This window comes from Dipodomys ordii, unplaced genomic scaffold (assembly GCF_000151885.1).
Source record: "Dipodomys ordii isolate 6190 unplaced genomic scaffold, Dord_2.0 Scaffold32, whole genome shotgun sequence".
Classification (NCBI taxonomy): Eukaryota; Metazoa; Chordata; class Mammalia; order Rodentia; family Heteromyidae; genus Dipodomys; species Dipodomys ordii.
This window is the reverse complement of record NW_012267248.1, coordinates 10054260-10073209: the sequence shown is the minus strand read 5'-3', so window position 1 is coordinate 10073209 and position 18950 is coordinate 10054260. Positions and strand designations below refer to the sequence as shown.

The 18950-nt window shown below is 43.2% G+C and overlaps 2 protein-coding genes across 4 annotated transcripts in view; both read right to left on the bottom strand.

The window, feature by feature from the left end:
* Window positions 1-1778: 1778 nt before the first annotated feature.
* On the bottom strand, window positions 1779-7152 carry Tmem14c (transmembrane protein 14C). Of its 3 annotated transcripts, none has more exons than XM_013016728.1 (6): window positions 7007-7152; window positions 5818-5876; window positions 5506-5582; window positions 4493-4594; window positions 3766-3853; window positions 1779-2296 (listed from the first exon to the last, which is right to left on the bottom strand). In XM_013016728.1, the coding sequence occupies exons 2-6, from the start codon at window positions 5838-5840 to the stop codon at window positions 2242-2244; spliced, it is 345 nt and encodes a 114-aa protein (XP_012872182.1). In that variant the 5' UTR covers window positions 5841-5876; window positions 7007-7152; the 3' UTR covers window positions 1779-2241. The 3 variants fall into 3 exon arrangements, with proteins under 3 accessions (XP_012872182.1, XP_012872183.1, XP_012872181.1); XM_013016729.1 differs by having other exon boundaries at window positions 7036-7152; XM_013016727.1 differs by having other exon boundaries at window positions 5818-5980; window positions 7007-7151.
* A 6194-nt stretch (window positions 7153-13346) lies between these two features.
* Pak1ip1 (PAK1 interacting protein 1) overlaps window positions 13347-18950 on the bottom strand; it is a 10132-nt gene continuing 4528 nt past the window's right edge. Inside the window, exons 3-7 of the mRNA XM_013016630.1 lie at window positions 18363-18508; window positions 18181-18278; window positions 15896-15995; window positions 14008-14131; window positions 13347-13870 (exon numbers count right to left, since the gene is read on the bottom strand). Of these exons, the coding sequence (XP_012872084.1) occupies window positions 13674-13870; window positions 14008-14131; window positions 15896-15995; window positions 18181-18278; window positions 18363-18508 (665 nt within the window). The 3' untranslated portion in view covers window positions 13347-13673. The remainder of the gene's footprint in view (window positions 13871-14007; window positions 14132-15895; window positions 15996-18180; window positions 18279-18362; window positions 18509-18950) is intronic.

Here is an 18950-nt window from a genome sequence, read left to right as displayed (position 1 = left end):
AAAAAAAAAAAAAAAACTACTCAGTATTGCCTACCTCACACTCATGTAAAACCTAGCTGGGGCTACCTAGGGGTAGAGCCCTTGACAAGTACAGGTCTTAGGTGTATCCTAGCACTGTCTGGTGGTGTCACTCAGCAGCGAGGCATTTACCCAGCATATAAAAGGCTCTGGGTTCAACCTCAAGGACCATAAGTAATATTCAATCTGGGCATGAAAGTACACACCTGTAAGCTCAGCTACTTATAAGGAGACAGGAAGAGCACTTGATCTCAAGAATTAAAGGCCAGCCAGGCAAGACCTTAAATCATCTGATTCTCCAGGGCATGAAACAACACTACATACTACTAAACTATGTGTAGATGAATTGTATCTTTATTACTTAAGCTGTGAAGTTGTTACAATACACTATAATTACAGATTATGTCAGCAACTATAGAGGAGGTTCAGATTTTATCGAAGCACTTGCAATTATGTGCCATCAAGCACCTTCTCCTATATACAGTAGTCAAGATCTTTAGCAGTGATGAGATGTAGTCTCGGTAAACAAGCCAGTGCTGTAATGTGCCTATCCAGACTCCTATTTTGAGCCTGGCTGCAATAATAATGGAAGCACAGTCTGAAACACCCCACTTACCTGCACAGAGTTCTGGGTATTCTTACAGTTTACAAACAGTCCTCTCCAGCTATATCCTGTCTGAGGAGTTACAAGGATAGTCAAGCTGGGTGACGGGTGGCTCTCAGCTGTAATCCTAACTACTCAGGAGGTTGAAATCTGAGGATCATGGTTCAAAGCTAGCCCTGGCAGGAAAGTCTGTATGACTCTTAAATCTAATTAACCACCAGAAAACCAGAAAACTGTGGCTCAAATAGCTCAGGGACAGTGCCCAGGCCCATAATTCAAGCCCCAAGACTGATTAAAAAAAAAGGGCTGGGAAGGTGGCTCCGTGGTAGAGTGCTTGCATGCATGAGGCCCTGGGTTCGATTCCTCAGCACCACATAAACAAAAAGAAAAAAAGCTGGAAGTGGTGCTGCGGCTCAAGTGGTAGAGCACTAGCTTTGAGCTGAAGAGCTGAGGGACAGAGCCCAGGCCCAGAGTTCAGGCCCCATGACTAGACCCCCTCCCCCCCAAAAAAGTATTCAAAGCCACGTGATATAAAAAGGGATGAAAACTAGGTGTGGTAGAACACACCTATCATTTGGAGGATCTTGGCTCCAGGCCAGCTTGAGCAAAAGTTAGCATGATTGTGTATAACTAAGAAGCAAAATGAGACTGGAGACTTTGCTCGAGAGTTGAAAACTTGCATAGCAAGCTCAAGATCTTGGGTACTGGAGAGGGTAAAGGGACTGGAAAAACTAGGATTGCTTTCAAGAGGCTTAAGCAAAACTAAGTAAGTGCCTGAATTACACTCTCAATTCAATATAATACAGAAGCAAATTTGTTTCCTGTTGAAACTAAAACAAGGGCTCCAAACTGAGTTAATTCCCAGTGCTGAAAAAGTGAAAGAATGCACCAGCATCCAGTTATAAGGCTTCAGCCTCACATCGACACATGACCCAGGTCATCTTTTTCTCTGTAAGACCTATCTCAGAAACCCTCCAGGGCATTTTTCTAAAGTAAGCTTCCAGGCTACATAAAGTCAAATCATAACTGTGTTGATCCGTAAATGTTGCAATTTCTAAATGGAAAACTAAAGACACTTTTGACATTCCTGTATCATTCTGCTACCCACCTCTTGTGTGAAACTCCTATACCACTGGCAAAGAAGGCACCACAGGATACATTGTCATGGTAAACTTTATTTCCATTGCTATTTTAACCAAAGCAGGGCTGTGCTCTAGATGAGCCTCAAGAGAATATACAACATTAACCTCTCATGAGATTTGTGTTTTCACTGAGCAGCCTGTGCTGCTTTAGTGCCCCAGTGTGCAGACACATCTCATTCTACCCCAAGATTTTTATCTGCTGATACAGAAATAGGACATCATAACAGATGAAACATATAAGAATCTTATAAGGCATCCTCAAACTTTGGGGTTCAGATGCCTGCCCCCATGAAGAGCTACAGAGGTCAATGTCCACTTCTTCACCACTAGGGTCAGTGTAATTTCTTTCTGTGATCTGCTTAAAAGGTAAAAGGTCAGAATAGGTGGGCTGCACTTCATTCTCCTAGTACATTGAAAACAGTGGAAGTTTAGAGAGTTTCAATTCTTCCTGAGGCCAACCAAGCTGGGATGTGATTATTATGGATGGGGTTTACTCAACATGTTAATTCCAAGTTTGGCCACCATCAGCAAACTGTTCAAAAGAAACACAAACAAAAACATGAGGAAACAAGATAGCAAAGTGACTTTTTTTTTTAAGAGACCAGGACTCTGCAGGCCCTTCATAACTGCATAGGAAGGGAGGTCTCAAGAAAGATAACAATCCACTGGGCACTCACACCTGTAATCCTAGCTACTCGGGAGGCTGAGATCTGAGGATCGAAGTTCAAAGCCAGCTCAGGCAGGAAAGTACAAAAACCTGGAAATGGCGCTGTGGCTCAAGCAGTAGAGCACTCACCTTGAGCTGAAGAGCTCAGAAACGGGCGCTGGTGGCTCACGCCTGTAATCCTAGCTACTCAGGAGGCTGAGATCTGAGGATCGCGGTTCAAAGCCAGCCCGGGCAGGAGAGACCGTGAGACTCCTGTCTCCAATAAACCACCAGAAAACCGGAAGTGGTGCTGTAGCTCAAGTAGTAGAGCGCTCGCCTTGAGCTGAAGAGCTGAGGGACAGCGCCCAGGCCCAGAGTTCAAGCCCCATGACTGACAAAAAAAAAAAAAAAAAAACAGCGCCTGGAGTTCAAACCCCATGACAGACCAAAAAAAAAAGAAAGAAAGAAAAAAATAAAACAAGAAAGAAAGAATTCCTACAGGAACCAAGAGAGACTCATGCCAAGTCTTAACACACCATAGGGGCTTCCTGGTCCAATGCCAGTGATGGAGAGATGAGGAACTGAGGGAGATCAGGGCCTCTCTGGATCGCAGCTAGCTAACTATGCATCCTCAGCCTCCCAGCTGATTGCTCCTGACCTTGGTCTACAATGAGTCTTTCACTACAAGTAGAATAATTATGACTAACAGTCTAACTGCAGCTGTGGATAGGTCATGTTTTGGAAACACTTTAAATATTCTTCTGTCTCTGGATGTCTTTTTTCTTTCTTTGGGTCAGTCCTAGGCTTGGGTGCTGTCCCTGAGCTTTTGTGCAGAAGTCTAGCACGCCACTACTTCCAGCTTTTTATGGTTAATTGGAGGTAAGAGTTTCATGGACTTCTTGGCTGGATTCAAACCACAATCCTCAGATCTCAGCCTCTTGAGTAGCTAGGATTACGGGTCTGAGCCATCGGTGCCTGGCTTGTAGGATGCCTTTATTGTACTTAGGAATTAGTACATTGAAAACAACTTGCTTTGGGTTTTACAAAGATTCGATCAAAGTTCTTTTAACAAAGGACATTTAAGAAGTTAACACGGAGTCCAGGATGAGAGTCACAGTGCCACAGACAAGGTTTGCCCTGAAGCTCCTGTGACGGACCAGTGAGCAAGTGAGAATAAAACCACATCCATGAAGAATGAAATCTTAGGCCATTTGGGCCTAACTTCACAACTGATTGTAATTAAGTTCATATAAACTGATTCTAGGATCAGACATAGCAAAGCAAGTAAATTTTGAATGCATAAACTATCTTAGACAATAACTTTTCTCCTGATTAAGAGAGAAAACGAAAAGTACCTGGCACCTGCGATTAAACCCGCAGGCATGAATTTCCCGGAGTTGTAGAATCGCATTCCCATGATGCCAGCCAAGGTCCCAGATGTAGCTGATGAAGAAGGCAGAGGTCAAAAGTCACAACACCTTATACACAAGGGAAGCTGAGTGAGAAAGCCTATGAGTAAGACCCGCCTCCACCCTGTACTTCCTGTTCCTTCTGAGGTGGGGGAGGCGAGGAGAGCCTCTTCGCTGCCAAACTCTGTGGGACTAGTTACAAACACAGGCTGTGTGAGGCCCTGCAAGCCCAGGCCACCGATCAGGCCTCCCTCCTCACCACTCTCCTGCAAACCCCACACTTCAGCCATAAACACTCTCTCCTTTTCCAAGGCATAGGTTTTTTACATGCCTGTAGATGCTATTTCTTTTACCTCATGCTTCTCCTGCTGGATACCAATCAAAGCATGAGCTACAGTAAGCCTGCCTTAGTTAGGGTTTTGACCAAGTGCAGTCAAAAACAAAAACAAAAAAAATCAAAAGAAACTTCAATGGTCTTCTTGAGACACGTGTTTGCCCTGCACCTGTTTTAAATCTTTCCACATTCTAAACAGACAGCAGCAAGATTCCCCATAGTAAAGTTTCCCTAGACTTTTTGGCAGAAGCAATGAGACCAGTCAGTGAAAAATGCCCCCCCACCAAACCAGGCAAACAGATTATGCAGACAGAACCACCCCAAGGTGACCAGACGTACCTAGAAAAACCCACACATTCCTGGGATCCTGAGACAACTGGTAAGCACCAAGGCCTGCTAAGCCCCCAAAGAAGAGTCCAGCAACCAGGGATGGCACACTACCTAGAAGCAAGCATGCACACACACGGATGTGATAATGCCATACTCATGTACAAATCCCCGAGGCTCCCCTGCCCTGAAGAAAAACACAGCAGAGACAAAGTCTCTTCACTCAGTTCTTAACAAAGGCCTCCTCAAGCAGGAAAATGTTTGGGGGAGTTTTGTTATTCTACCAGAAAAAGTCAGGGTCATAGCACCCCATCAATCTCTTCCCAAATAGGTATACAGGGCAAGGTACTTCCACCTGAGAAAAACTCTGGCTCCTTAGGGGAACTATGGTCTGGCTTGTTCTTAACTATTCTCAATCAATCCATCAGGGGCTGAATTGTGCCACAAGGAGGACTTCAGGCAAACCACCAAAAGAGAGGGAAACAGGGCCATTGCTTTAAACAGACTGTGAGAGTAGAAAGTACAGTGTGTGTTGATGTGCACATGCAGGCAAGGCAGTGCAGAAATGGGCACCTTCACTGGAACTCCTTACCTACATTCAAAATAAGAGTACAGGAGGGGCTGGGGTGTAGCTTAATGGCAGAGTGCATGCCTGGCCTGCAAGAGGATCTGGGTTCCATCCACAGCACCAGAAAAGGGGGAGAAAAAAACAGTAAAGACTAAACTACTTTTTTTTTTTCTATGTAAAAAACGAAGATACCAACTCTGGGGCCAAGAATTACAAATGGCAGCCAATGATAATAACAATCTACTGCCACCCCTGCCTATCTTCAGATAAGGAGGTGAGACCAGGGAGCTGACTCAGCTGAATCAGATAACCAAAGGCAAGTGCAGGCAGGGCCAGAGGACTGAGCACTGAAGTTAAGGGCCTAAGGAAAATGAGCTAAAAGAGATGGAGTTTCAAGACCTTGGGCTTCATTCTCTCCTGGGACAGGTGAAGGCTGTAGGTGGCTAGATAACTGTACCTGCTTTCGCGTAGCCCACGATGCCACCAGTCGCAACCAGTGCAGCATAGCCAAAGCCAACATAATGGAAAGGCACTCTGAAAATGCAACAGGAAGACCCAGTCAGCATCCACCAAGTCTCCTTAAATACCATCCTATCATGGCTGATGGGCCCAAGCAAACCACCTCACTGTACAAATGAAAAAAGCCCACCAGAAAGGTTCCATGGTCCCTTCCCATATCCCACGTTGCCCAGCCCCTTCTCAGAAGCAGAAAGAAACTTTGGATTGAGGAGCTGCAGACTGTTCCATTCCCATTGAGTCATGAACTCACAGAGAGCCGGTGTCTTTCTGCATTGTTCTCTCTCTCTCTCCGGACAGATGACACCAGGCCTGTGGAGAAGGGGCAGTTAAAGCATAGCCCTCTAGCAGTCAGAAGAAAAGTAGGTTCAAGCTCAAGCCCTCTGGAAGCCTCAGGCTCCTTCAGTGACTGTACTCTGAAGATAAAGAACAAGAATACCAATTTCTTGGGGTGATGCACAGTCAGAGAGGTCATAAGCAAAAAAAGCATAGCACATAGTAAATGGCGGAGAGATACCAAGCAATTCCGCTGCATCTTTAAACAAGATACACTCATCAGCTCTGAAAAGGCACTATGAAAACATTAACCAACTCATTACTACTCTTGTTTCTGTCCCACCAATTGTTGGTTTTTTTTTCAGTACTGGGACTGAACTCAAGGCCTTGCCCTTGGTAGGCTAAGTGGACTATTTTTAATGTCTCTCTGAGGGACACGATGGGGTGCTGGTTCTATCTGTGTCACAAAAGTTCAAGTATCACGTGTGTGTGTGTGTGTGGACCTGAACTCAGTCAGGGCCAGAGCACTGGTCTTGGCTTTTCCCCCCAAGGCCAGAGCTCCACCACTTGAGCCATGGCTCCATTGCTGGCTTTTTGGTGGTTCATTGGAGATAAGAGTCTCAAGAGACTATCCTGCCCAGACTGGCTTCGAACCACGATCCTCAGATCTCAGCCTCCTTCCTGCACAGCTAGGATTATAGGCGAGTATCTTTAATACTCAACATCTGTTTAAAAACAAGTTCTGCATCCAACACATGGTTCTTGCGAGGGTGAAGGGCGGGGAGGGCAGCACGGGACAGGAAGCCGCGGTCCGATGGCCGCTCCGGGCCTGGGGCGCGGCGCGGAGGCGCAAGGCCGGCCTGGCGAGCCCAGGCCCGGCGAGAGGATCAACGCCAAGCCCCATCTTCTTCGGGAAGGGCGGCGCTGCCCTCGGCGCACGGCCGTCCTGCCCGGCCTGAGCACGCTCGTTTCCGGGGAGGCCCGAGTGACGGGCACCCCCGGGGACACCGTGCTGCTCCCGGGAAGCGGCGCGCGACCGCGACCCGGGGAAAGCAAAGGAGAAAAGCACCGTCCCCCTCCCGCGCGCCCCCCCAGCCCTGGGCCCGGCCCGGAGCACCGAGCGGGGAAAGCGGGGAAACCTCGGTCACAACGCATGAAAGCTAAACCTGCAAAAACAGCGTCAAACCCCAAGTTCCGAGCCTCTTCTCGCGAAGGCCGTGCGCGCGCGCGCGGGCGGGCGGAGCAAAGCACACGGAGCGCAAAGCCGAGGGGAGGCCGAGTCCGGACCCAGGGCGGCGGAGGCCGCGCACGCGCGCCAGGTCCTGGGGAAGGGGCGGGCCTGCGGGCGGGGCTTCGGGCGCGGAGTCGCGGCACGCACTCCAAGTCCTGGGGCGTGGAGTCAAGGCGCTCCGGGGCGCGATGGGATTGGGGCCTGGAGTCGTCGTGTAGAGATTGACGTCCCAGGGCGGGGCTTAGGACGGGACCTAGAGCGAGGAGTGGCTGCACGCGCTCGCGCTCCCCCAAAGGGGCGGGGTCTTGAGAAGCATCGGAGCCGGGAGGCGGGACTTAGGGCTAGTAGCAAGGGCGGGGCATGGAGGACGTGAGTCTTGTGTTGCTGCAGCTGGGTTGGGGCTTAGAACTCTGAGTCCAGGGTGGGGGGTTCACCAGGCCGACCGAGCTCAGCCACAGCTGCTCACTTGAGTAGCCAAAAGTCAGAAACCCAGAGTTTGACTCGGAAGTTGCATCCAGCTACTGATTCAGTTTGGTGCCAGATGGCTGGTAAGCAGTGATGAGCTGCCATTATTAGGCAATGGGGGGGGGGGGGGTCCTTCCTGCTCAGGTGACTAAGATGTTTCATTAGACTGTGCACCCCACGGCTAGAAAGTGCCAAAGCAGAAGGCAGTGACGATAGGCTATCTTGTTTAAATGTGTTAGAAAGAAACCAAACAACTTACAAGTGAATTGCATTAAAGGATGGGACAGAGAAAACAGTTTCAAATCATGTCCCTGATAAAAGCTTAATTTTCAAACTATGTAAGGAGCTCCTGTAGCTCAACAGCAGAAAGATAACCAGGTGTTTATAAAGGACTTAACGTAGAAATTCCCTCCAAAAAGACACGCACATGGCCAACAAACATAAGATATGCAACATTATTACTCTTTAGGGAATATAAATGAAAAACAGAGAGGTGGGCACCAGTGGCTCTTGCCTATATAATCAAGATGGTGAGATCTGAGGATTATAGTTTGAAGACAGGCTAGGCCGAAAAATCCCTAAGACTCCAATTAACCAGCAAAAAGCTAGAAGTATAGTTGCTGCTCAAGTGGTAGGGTGAAAAAACTTAAGGGACAATACCCAGGCCCCCAGGTCAAGCCCCAGTACTAGCACACACAAAAGAAATACTAAGATATTAATTCACAAATACAAGCATGGCTATCATACAGTGTGTGTGTGTGTTAGTACAGAGACTTGAAATCAGGGAGTCTGTGACCTTTGTTCAGCCTGCTTGCTAGGCTGGCACTTGAATCACAACCCCAGGCCAGCATTTGGCTGGTTATTTGGGGATGAAATCTCAATGATTTTTCTTTTCTGGGCTGGTTTCAAACCACAGTCTTACAGATCCGAATCTCCTGAATTGCTAAGATTAAGGCCCAGGCTACAGGTGATTTGGTTTTTTTCAAGAAAAAAAAAAAGTTGGCAGTGACATGGGAAAATTGGAACTCTCATACATTTCTAGTGTGAGAGGAAGGTAGCCATTGTGAAAAATAGCTAGGAGGCTGCTCCAGTGACACAATTCCATTCTTCTTTATATATTCAACTGGTTGTATATTTTCAGCAACTCAATCAGATATTCTTTTTATTAGTGTGTGTGTGTGTGTGTGTGTGTGTGTGTGTGTGTGTGTGTGTGTGTGTTGATCCTGGGGCTTCAATTCAGAGCCTGGGAATTGTCCTTGAGCTTTGCCACTCAAGGCTAGTTCTCCAGCATTTGAGCCACAGCTCCACTTGAAACTTTTTTTGGTGGTTAATTGGAAATAAGTCTCACAGACTTTCCTGCCTGGGATGGCTTCAAACCTCCATTCTCAGATATCCACTGACATCAAACATACTTTTACACCAACCCACTGAAATACTCATCAGAATGGCCAAAAGGTAAAAACAACCATATATTCAAACAGGTAAATAGACAAAGTAGTTTACTACATACACAATGAAAAATTAATGAAGTTGGTGGTGGCTCACGCCTATAATCCTAGCTACTCATGAGGCTGACATCTGAGGATCATGGTTCAAAGTCAGCCTGGGCAGGAAAGCCCATGAAACTTGACTCTTATTTCCAATTAATCACCAGAAAACTGGAAGTGGTGCTGTGGCTCAAGTATTAGAGTGCTTGCCTTGAGCTCAAGAGCTAAGGGACAGCACCCAAGCCCAGAGTTCAAGCCCCACGACCAGAAAAAAAAAATTAACGAAGTATTTGGCTAGAGGTGTGGCTCAAGTGGGACAGCACCTGCCAAGATGTGATAACCGAAGTTCAAACCCTAGAACCACCAAAAAAAAAAAAAAGGAAGAAAGAAAAGAAAAAAGAAGTGCTAACCTGTTACAACGCTGATTTAAAAAAAAATACACACACACACACACACACACACTCTAGAGGACAAATCTTGCATAATCCATCCATATGAAATGGTTAGAAAAATCCAAAAACAGAAAATAGAACAGAGGTTACTAGAAGCTAGGTGAAAGGGAAGGGAAGTTGTTACCTAATAGTTAGAGTGTCTGCCTAGGATAAGGAGAAGGTTGTAGAGATAGTGGTAATCACCATGCAACTCTGGTGATTAAGGCACTAAACTAAAACTCTTTGAAAAATGACTGACAAAAGGATGAGTGCACACATGTCCACTCAGCTACTCAGGAACCTAAAGCAAAATGATCAGAGTGCAGAAGGAAAGGTCAGCCTGGGCAACACAGTGAGATCCTGTCACAAAAATGAATGAGCCCTGGCGATGGTGGCTCTTGCCTGCAATCCTAGCTACTTAGGAGAATGAGATGCAGAGGACTGTGGTTCAAGAACAGTTTGGGGGGGAGGAAAGGGATGTAGGGGAAAAATAAAGGATGCTCCATAGGAAATGGACTCATTACCTTGCTCATGTAACTGAAACCCATTTGTACAGTATCTTTACAATGCACACATACATACATATATAAAGAAAAAACAACATGTGAGCCAAAAAGAAAAAAAAAGTTTGGACAGAAAAGTTTACAACATTCCATCGCTAAAAAATAACATAGTAAAAATCTAGGCTAGAGAGATGGCTGCAGTGGTAGAGCACCAGCTGAGTGCAAACAAACCCTGATATCCACAAATAGATAAAACTGAATGTTTGGCTGGGTATAGCTCAGTGGTAGAGCATACATTACAGGTCATGGGCTTAATTCAGCACCAAGTATAAACACTTTTAAATGGTTAAAATGGAAGTATTACAAGGCATGATTAGTAAGTTCTTCAGTGTTAAGGATCAAACCTAAGGCCTTAAACACATTAAGCAAGCACTCTACCACTGAGCTACACCCTCAACCCTTTGGTTAAGTAGAATTTTATTAGCAACTTGTAACCTGAATGTAATTTAAAATTTACGGACAAGCTGTAAAAATACAAGAAATCCCTTTTTATTCTTCACCAGTTATCTTACTTTTTGCTCTATCCTTTTTTTCTTTTTTGGTGCCAGTACCAGGGCTTGAACACAGGGCCTGGGTACTGTCTCCTTCAATTTTTTGCACAAGGCTAGCTAGCACTCTACGACTGAAGTCACACCTCTATTTACAGCTTTCAAATGGTTAACTGGAGATAAGTTCAGACTTTCCTCCTGAGCTAGCTTCAAACTGTGTTCCTCGTATCTCAGCCTTTTGTGTAGCTAGGATTAAGAGCAACTAGTGTTCAACAAATTTGCTTTATCTTTAATACCAATTTTCCCTTTACTTAGGATACAAACTAGAAGCATATTTTGCAGAGTTGTCATGTTTAATTTTTCTATCATCTGGATTATTATTTAGCACTTATTTTTTACATTTTTTTCTTTTTGGTTTTGGAGTTTGAACTCAGATTGTACATACTAAGCATGTTGTACCACTGGACTCCACTCCCATCCATTAAAAAAAAATGCAACAAAGTCTTGCTAAGTATTTGGCCTCCTGAGTAGCTGGTGGTACAGGTGTGCACTATCTTGCCTGGCTCCAGTTTCTTGTGCATTTTCTCCTAGTTATTTTGAATATGTACATGTATCCCAAGTTGCCAAGATTTCTCTTAAAAGAAAAACTACAAGTCAGGTCAGGTGAGAAATGGACATGAGATTAAACAAAGTATCATAAAGGATCATTTATGTCAGGTCTAGTAGTACATGCCTATAATTTCAGTTTCTAGAGAAGTATAAACAGGAAGATCACCAGCTCAAGGGCATCTGAGGGAAAGTTAAAGTTTCCAAAACCAAAATGCAAACAAAAGGACTGAGGGTGTAGCTCAAGTGGTAGAATGTATAATGAGGCCCTTGGTTCAAACCCCAAAATTGCTGATAGATAGACAGACAGGTAGGTAAGTAGACAACTGACCCATGTAAGAGTAGACATTGTGCACTGGTTGCTTACATCTGTAATCCTAGCTACTCAAAAAAAGTCTGAGATCTGAGGATCATGGCTCAAAGCCAGCCTGGGCAGGAAAGTCTGTGAAACTCTCTATCTCCAATTAAGTACCAGAAACTCAGTAGTGCTGTAGCTCCAAGTGGTAAGGCACTAGCCTTGTGCTGAAAAGCTCAAGGACAGTGCCTAGGCTCACAAGCCCCATGACTGACAAAATAAACTGTGAAAGGCTAGGGATGTAGATCAATGGTAGTGTTTGCTTAGCATGCATGAGTTTGTCTTAAATACCCACAACAGTGAGATTTATCACTGCTAAGGCAGTGATGAGAGTACATTGAAAAAAAGAAAGTTTCACATCATTAACCCAAACTCCCATTGGAAGAACCAACAAAAACAAAAACAAAAAACAGTAAGTAGAAGGAAGGAAATATTATATAAAGACAAGAATAAAAGTCAATAAAACAGAAAATATAACACAGAAAACAATCTATGAAACACAGAGCTGGTTCTGTGAAAACATCAATAAAATTGACAAAGCTCTAGCAAGACTGATAAAGACACAAATTAGTAACACCAAAAGGTAACCAAGGAATCTTACATACAAACTTGACAAGTGAATGAAGTGAATTCATTCTATGAAAACACAGACCACAACTCACCCAACATGAAATCATTTGAACAGCTGTATTAATTATATTTGGGCTGGGAAGTTAGCTCAGTGGTAGAATGTTTGCCTCACATGCATGAGGCCCTGGGTTCGATTCCTCAGAACCACATAAGCAAAAAAAAAGCTGAAAGTGGCATTGTGGCTCAAGTGGTGGGGCCCTAGCCTTGAGCTGAAGATCTGACTGACAGCGCTCAGGCCCCACTACCAACAACAACAAAAACTCTCAAGAGGCCCAATTCTACACAATTTTCAGAAAATAGGATGACCAAAATAACAAAAAAATCCTATAAGAACACTGGATCGTTTAAATACTATTGGTAGAAGTGTAAAATCAGCCAGGCACAGGTGGCTCACACCTCTAATCCTAGCTCCTTAGGAGTCTTCAAAGCCAGCCTGGGCAGGAAAGCCTGTGAGACTTTTATCTACAATTAACCACCAGAAAGCCATCAAGTCACTCCCCTAAGTCTGAAGTGTAGTTTAGCAGTACTCCATTCCCAGATCTCTGCAAAGAAATGGGTCTGACTCCCAGAACTGCAAAAAACAATTATCAAACCAAACCAAACCCCAGACTGATGGCTCTTTAGTTAATGGCCCTAAGTCAGACCTGGGGACCCCACATTAAACAATCTTTTCAAAACATTCAATAATCTGTTAAGAAAAATGCATCTCTTCTAGCCAAGAAATGACAAAATAATAACCAACAAGCTAAACTTAAGACCTTAGCTAAGTGACTTTTATGATGCCCTGAAAGGATGAAAAAAAACCAGGAACTGTCATTTTCCTGCTATTCACTGCTTTCAAGCAGAATTGTTTGAATATCAAGCAGAATTGCTGATCCGTCTTTGGGAAAGAACATGCTTACAAAGCCAGTGGCTGGTGGCTCACATCTGTAATCCTAGCTACTGAGAAGGCTGAGATCTGAGGATAACAGTTCAAAGCCAGTTTGTTCAGGAAAGTCCATCAGACTTTTCCCCAATTAACCACCGAAAAAGCTGGAAGTAATGTTATGGTTCAAATGGCAGTGTGCTAGCCTTGAGCAGATAAAGCTGAGACAGTGCCCAGGCTTTGAGTTTAAGCCTAAGGACTAGCTCCAAAAAAAATATGTTTGCGGGGACAGGGGTACAGGCTCAGTATATAGCACTTATCTAACACATACAAAGACCTAGGTTTTATTTATTGCACAACAATAAAAGAATGTGTTCACAATTTCGCATTATTTAAATTACCATATTTGAAAAATATTTTATTAGCTTTGTACAACAGTAAAAAAAAGTACACAATTAACAAATTACACAACACCATATAATGTCATCTGCTCAAAATAATTCTGCCATAGTTAAAAAAAAGGTTAAGAAAGTGGTGCTGTAGCTCAAGTGGTAGAGTGCTAGCCTTGAGCTGAAGAGCTGAGAGACAGTGCACAGGGCCAGAGTTCAAGCCCCAGGACTGACAAAAAAAAATGGTTAAGTAAACTATTAGGAAAGGGTGATTCATCAAATGAGTATCTTGGAGAGGAGGTATCTGGGAGCCACTGCATCAATTATATCTTCTTTTTTCTCTGCTTTTGTGACATTTCTGTCACTTTCCTCTTCTTAGTTGACACTAGTCTATTTCCTTTTGTTAGTTTTTTACTGTGACCAGTTAAGCCACATTTCTTTAACTTAGGTTTTAATGTTTCTTCTTCCTGAACCACATCACCAGACACCCTTTTGCTGATCTTGGGCTGTTCTTCACTTACTGAAACACAAGGGAAAGTACATTTAGAAACTGTTTTCCTCCTTTAAGTGAAATAAACAGACCAATGATAAAGTTATCTTCAAACAGTTCAAGACCCTACACTTTCTATACACTTTGAAATAATGAACATCATTTACCAGGAGAGGGCTCTGCTGCTGGAGGCAAGCTCTCTTTTGCATCTGTCCCTCTGTCTAACCACACTCCAAGACATGTCAACCTGGCACTAGTGTTCACTCCACAGAGTAGAGATGGGGGAGTTTTCTAAAAGAGAAGGAGAAAAATTATAGTTAACACAGAAAAATTTTGGATAACTGCTCTTTTTTTCTTTTACCTTAAGACTTATTGTAGTCATAAACAACAAAGTCATATTTCAGTCAACAAGCATGCATGTACAATGCTATATGCCATATGCATCCATGAGCTACACAAACCTACCCCATCTAGGTTTATTTAAGTATATTCTCATGCAATCACCTAACAACACATTCCTTAGAATGCACCCCCCCCAATCAAGTGAAGCATGCCTGTATTTTCTTGAGTGTAACATACAATATTAAAATGCAATCTAAGCAGGCACCAGTGGCTCACATCTGTAATCCTAGCTACTCAGGAGGCTGAGACCTGAGGATCATTAAAGCCAGCCCAAGCAAGAAACTCTGTGAGACCCTTATTTCTAACAAACTACTCAAAAAAAGCTGGAAGTGGCACTGTGGCTCAGATGGTAGAGTGCTCACCTTGAGTGAAAGAAGCTTAGGACAGCATACAGGCTGAGTCCAAGCCCCAGGACCAGAAGAAAAAAAAAGAAACTATCTGTGCTTGACTATGTTATTCAGAGCCAATTTCCAGAAAGTATCTAGCAATTATGAACTCTGAGGACAAAGATTACATCTTGCTCATTTCTGGGCTTAACAAAGAAGCTTGCACAAATCTGATACTAAATAACCCATATTCACGGACTTGTTGATGAGAATAAAAAATAAATTATAGACAGCTAGCTGCCAGTCATTCATGTCTATAATCCTAGCTACTCAAAAGGAACTGAGATCTGAGGACCGTGGTTTGAAATCAGCACTGGCAAGAAAGTCAGTGAAACTTTTATCTCTAATTAACTACTTAAAAAAGGCAGAAATGGAGCTGTGGCTAAGTAGCAGAATGCTAGCTTCAAGCAAAAGAAACTCTGAGACAGCACCCAGACCCTAAGTTCAAGGCCCCAGGACCGCTACTCTTCCCCCACTACCCCCCAAAAAAAACTACAGAGGGAACTTATCTTCATGTTATCTGGCTCAAAACTGTTAGCTCCATACATCAGTCAGCACCTTTTACACTGATTTTAGTAATGGCAGTTTTTTTTTAAATCTCATATCTTACAGAGAATTCTTATTTTTTAAAAAAAGACAAAAAACAAAAACAACCCAGCAAGTCGTTTTTCTCATTAAAAGAACAGGTAGCTCAGAATCTCAAATGCTAACCCCCCCCCCCCCCCGGCAGCTCTGTGGGAAGCCTAACTTTAAAATACAAATATCAATCACTCCTGCAAGAGATCTTAGTGTTTCTGTCTTTGGTTGTTTTTTCTATGCTAGTATTGGGGCTTGAACTCAAGGCCTGGGCTGTTCTTTTAGCTTTTTACTCAAACTAGTGCTCTGCCACTTAAGCCACAGTGCCACTTCTGGCTGTTTGATGGTAACTTGAGCTAAATGTCTCTCAGATTTTCCTGCCTAGGCTACCTTTGAACCTCAATCTTTCGATCTCAGCTTCCTGAGCAGCTAGGATTACAAGCATGAGCCTATGGCACCTGGCCTAGAAGAGATTTTCAAAGCTTATTTTTTAAAACTATGCTTTGTCCTTTAAAAAAAAAATTCTACCTCTTGGGCAAGAGTAATAGCTAAGTCGTAGAATGTTTATGAAAATGTGAGCTAGATTTAATACCTAGCACTAAAAAAAAAAAGGGGTCTACTTTATTCAATTCAAGTTCTTGTAACAGCACAGCTTGCATTAAGTGTATTTCTATCATGCTATGATACCAACCTTATCTTGCTTAAGCTCCCACATTTTGATGAAACCATCATTTGATGCCGTCACAAGAACATGATGCTCTGGAATTTCAAAACTGAACATGTCTTTTACCCTAGGATAGAAATATGAATGCATAAAAGACCTCTTCTTCCAAAGAGAGAGATTATAAAACTTCTAAACAGCCTTGCTTTTTCAGTGCTTCAATTGTTTCGAAACTGCTCAAAGAATGCTTTAAAATACGGTGACTCTACTAGTAAAATAGCTCACCAAATATAGGATAAATTGAAAAGATAGAAACTAAATATAATTGAGTTATCTCAAAGGAAATAAAGATATTTAAAACGAAGACCTTCACTTCAAGCAAGTTCAGTAAGGAAAGACAACAGAAATGAGTCCAGCCGTACTAGATGCACTGAGGGAAGTGGATTTCCTTCATCTCCAGCATCACCACTCAAGCACTAAGTTACTTTTTTCTTCTGGGTTAGAGAGGCTGCTCAACTGGCCTTTTGGCTTCCATTTTTGTACACTAACAGTTTCTTTCTTTCTTTTTTTTTTTTTTTGCCGGTCATGGGGCCTGAACTCTGGGCCTTTGCGTTGTCCTTCAGCTCTTCAGCTCAGGGCTAGTGCTCTCCCACTTGAGCCACAGAGCCACTTCCAGCTTTTTCTGCTTTTGTGGTGCTGAGGAATCAAACCCAGGGCCTTGTGCATGCAAGGCAAGCACTCTACCACTGAGTCACCTTCCAAGCCCCCTAACAGTTTCTTAAATGGAAGTAAAATCATGTTACTTTAGGCTTAAAAGCTCCAAGAACTAAACATCTATTTTAAAATAATATGAGAAAAGACAAAATGGCTGTGGATATAGATGAAGCAAGACTGATCCTAGGCTGGAGGCATGGCTCAAGTGGCAAAGTACCTATCTAGCAAGTGTAGGGCTCCAGGTTCAACCCCAGTACTGCCAAAAAAAAAAGGGGGGGGATGTAGTTCAGTGGTACAGTGTCTACTAAATGTATTTATTGCTATCATCAACCACTCTCTCTGGGTTTTGTTACCTAGTACAGTAGGTTACTTGGGATGTTTAACAAACACTTGTTGGAATGAACAAACAACAAACAATGGCTAACTATTATTAAGAATCAGGATCAGAGTCAGGCCCAGTAGCTCATTCCTCTATAACCCTAGCTACTGAGATCTGAGGACTGCAGTTCAAAGCCAGCCCAGGCAGGAAAATTTGTGAGACTCTTCTCTCCAATTCATACCAAGAAGCCAGAAATGAAGCTGTAGCTTTGAGCAAAAAAACCACAGGGACAACAACACCCAAGCCCTAAATTAAAGCCCCAGGACTGGCTCCAGGAAAAAAAAAAAATCAGTATCATTTGAAATGGCCTTCTTAGAATGTGTTTACCTCCCACTAGAGAGGAAAAATAAAGCCTATAGAATTACTGCAGGACTAGGAGTGAGTATTTACTAAGAGCTTTCCTAAAATAATCATTCTTTGGGAAAAAGTTAACTTATCTGAGATACAGGAAAATATGCAGGTAGCAGTATTAAAGCAGAACTCTATATTATCACCTTTCTTAAAATTACAGAGAAAGAGGCTCAGGGAAACTGGATTTGGCTCCCTTCAGATTGCATAACAGTGAAAAACTTATTCTTTAGGGACATGGTATCTCAACTCTAGAAACAGTAAAAAATACTAAAAGATGGAACTCAGGGCTGGGAAAGTGGCTCAGTGGTAGAGTGGAGGCCCTAAGTTTGATTCCTCAGCACCACATAAGCAGAAAAAGCTGGAAGTGGTGCTGTGGCTTAAGTGGCAGAGACCTAGCCTTGAGCTGAAGATCTGAGGGACAGCACCTAGGCCCAGAGTTCCAGAGTTCAGGCCCCACACCCCAAAAAAAAGGTTAGAACTCAATAATGTTATTTTTTCCTGCAGGATAAAAACTAGCATGGGAAGGGAAACTAAAAAGGGGCAAGATGATCAGAGCAAAACTCAAGATGGTTTAGTTTTTTAATTTGTTCAAATATGTCTGACTTAGGTTCCATGTCTAACAGACTTGTTTGAAAAAAAAAGTGTAAATGACTAGCCTTAATCACAACTTTACCATTTTTGCAGGAAGGCAACATTCCAATTCCAGGAAGGTAACCTTTTTCTACCATCTTCTTAAACTCCAAATAGTTTATATATGTTTAGGCATGTCTGATTATTTCTACAACTGTTCTTAGGAATAGTGTTTCATAGAATTATTATATATATATAATCTTTATTAAGACTCTTTGTACACTGGGACTGGTAAAAATACCTGTTTTCATGAGCTTTAAATTCACAGAGGCACGCTAGTGAATCACAGTCAAAAAACTTTACAGCATCTTCATCTCCAGCTACTGCAAGGACAGAGTCCTAGGAGTGAGAAAAAGAAAGACTCAGAGTGTCCAAACAATTCTGACCATATCCACAGTTCAACACCGATTTCTGATGACTTACTGAAAGAAAGGTAATAGAAGAAATCCTCTTTCCATTTGTGATGGTGCCACTAATAGACGCAGTGTCAAGCTGATAGATATCTATTTTACTCAGTATGACAACTACGTATCTCTCTCCCCCTGGTGACCACTCCACGATGTGTGCATCTGTATGTTTAAAAAGCCAAATTTATTTATAAGATGAAATCAGGGTCATATTAAGAATAGCAAATATTTGTACTGCATATTTTCACAAGTTTCCTCTTTCATCTTCACACTGAATATGTGGTATACAATTCCCAAGTTAAATTTTAGATAAACCAAGCCCAAATTACTAAAGAAAGTTGGTAGCTGGACAACTATGGTTCACGCCTGTAATATTAGCTACTCAGGAGGCTAAGATTTGAGGGTTGTGGTTCAAAGCCAGCCTCTGTAAGCAAAGTCTATGAGACTCTTATCTCCAATTAACCACCAAAAAACCAGAAATGGTGCTGTGGCTCAAGTGGTAGAGCGCTAGCCTTGAGCTGAAGAGCTCAGGGACAGTGTCCAAGCCCACAGTTCAAGCCCCATGATCGACAGGAAGGAAGGAGGGAAGGGAGGGAAGGGAGGG

Bases quoted from the DNA above. Each gene is read 5' to 3' on its own strand.
- Tmem14c (XM_013016728.1), bottom strand. From the start codon at position 5,840: ATGCAGAAAGACACCGGCTCTCT. The intron at 4,595-5,505 runs GTACAGTTATCT...GCTTGCTTCTAG, and splicing joins CGTGGGCTACGCGAAAGCAG to GTAGTGTGCCATCCCTGGTT. The intron at 2,297-3,765 runs GTACTTTTCGTT...TCTTTTGAACAG, and splicing joins GGTTTAATCGCAGGTGCCAG to TTTGCTGATGGTGGCCAAAC.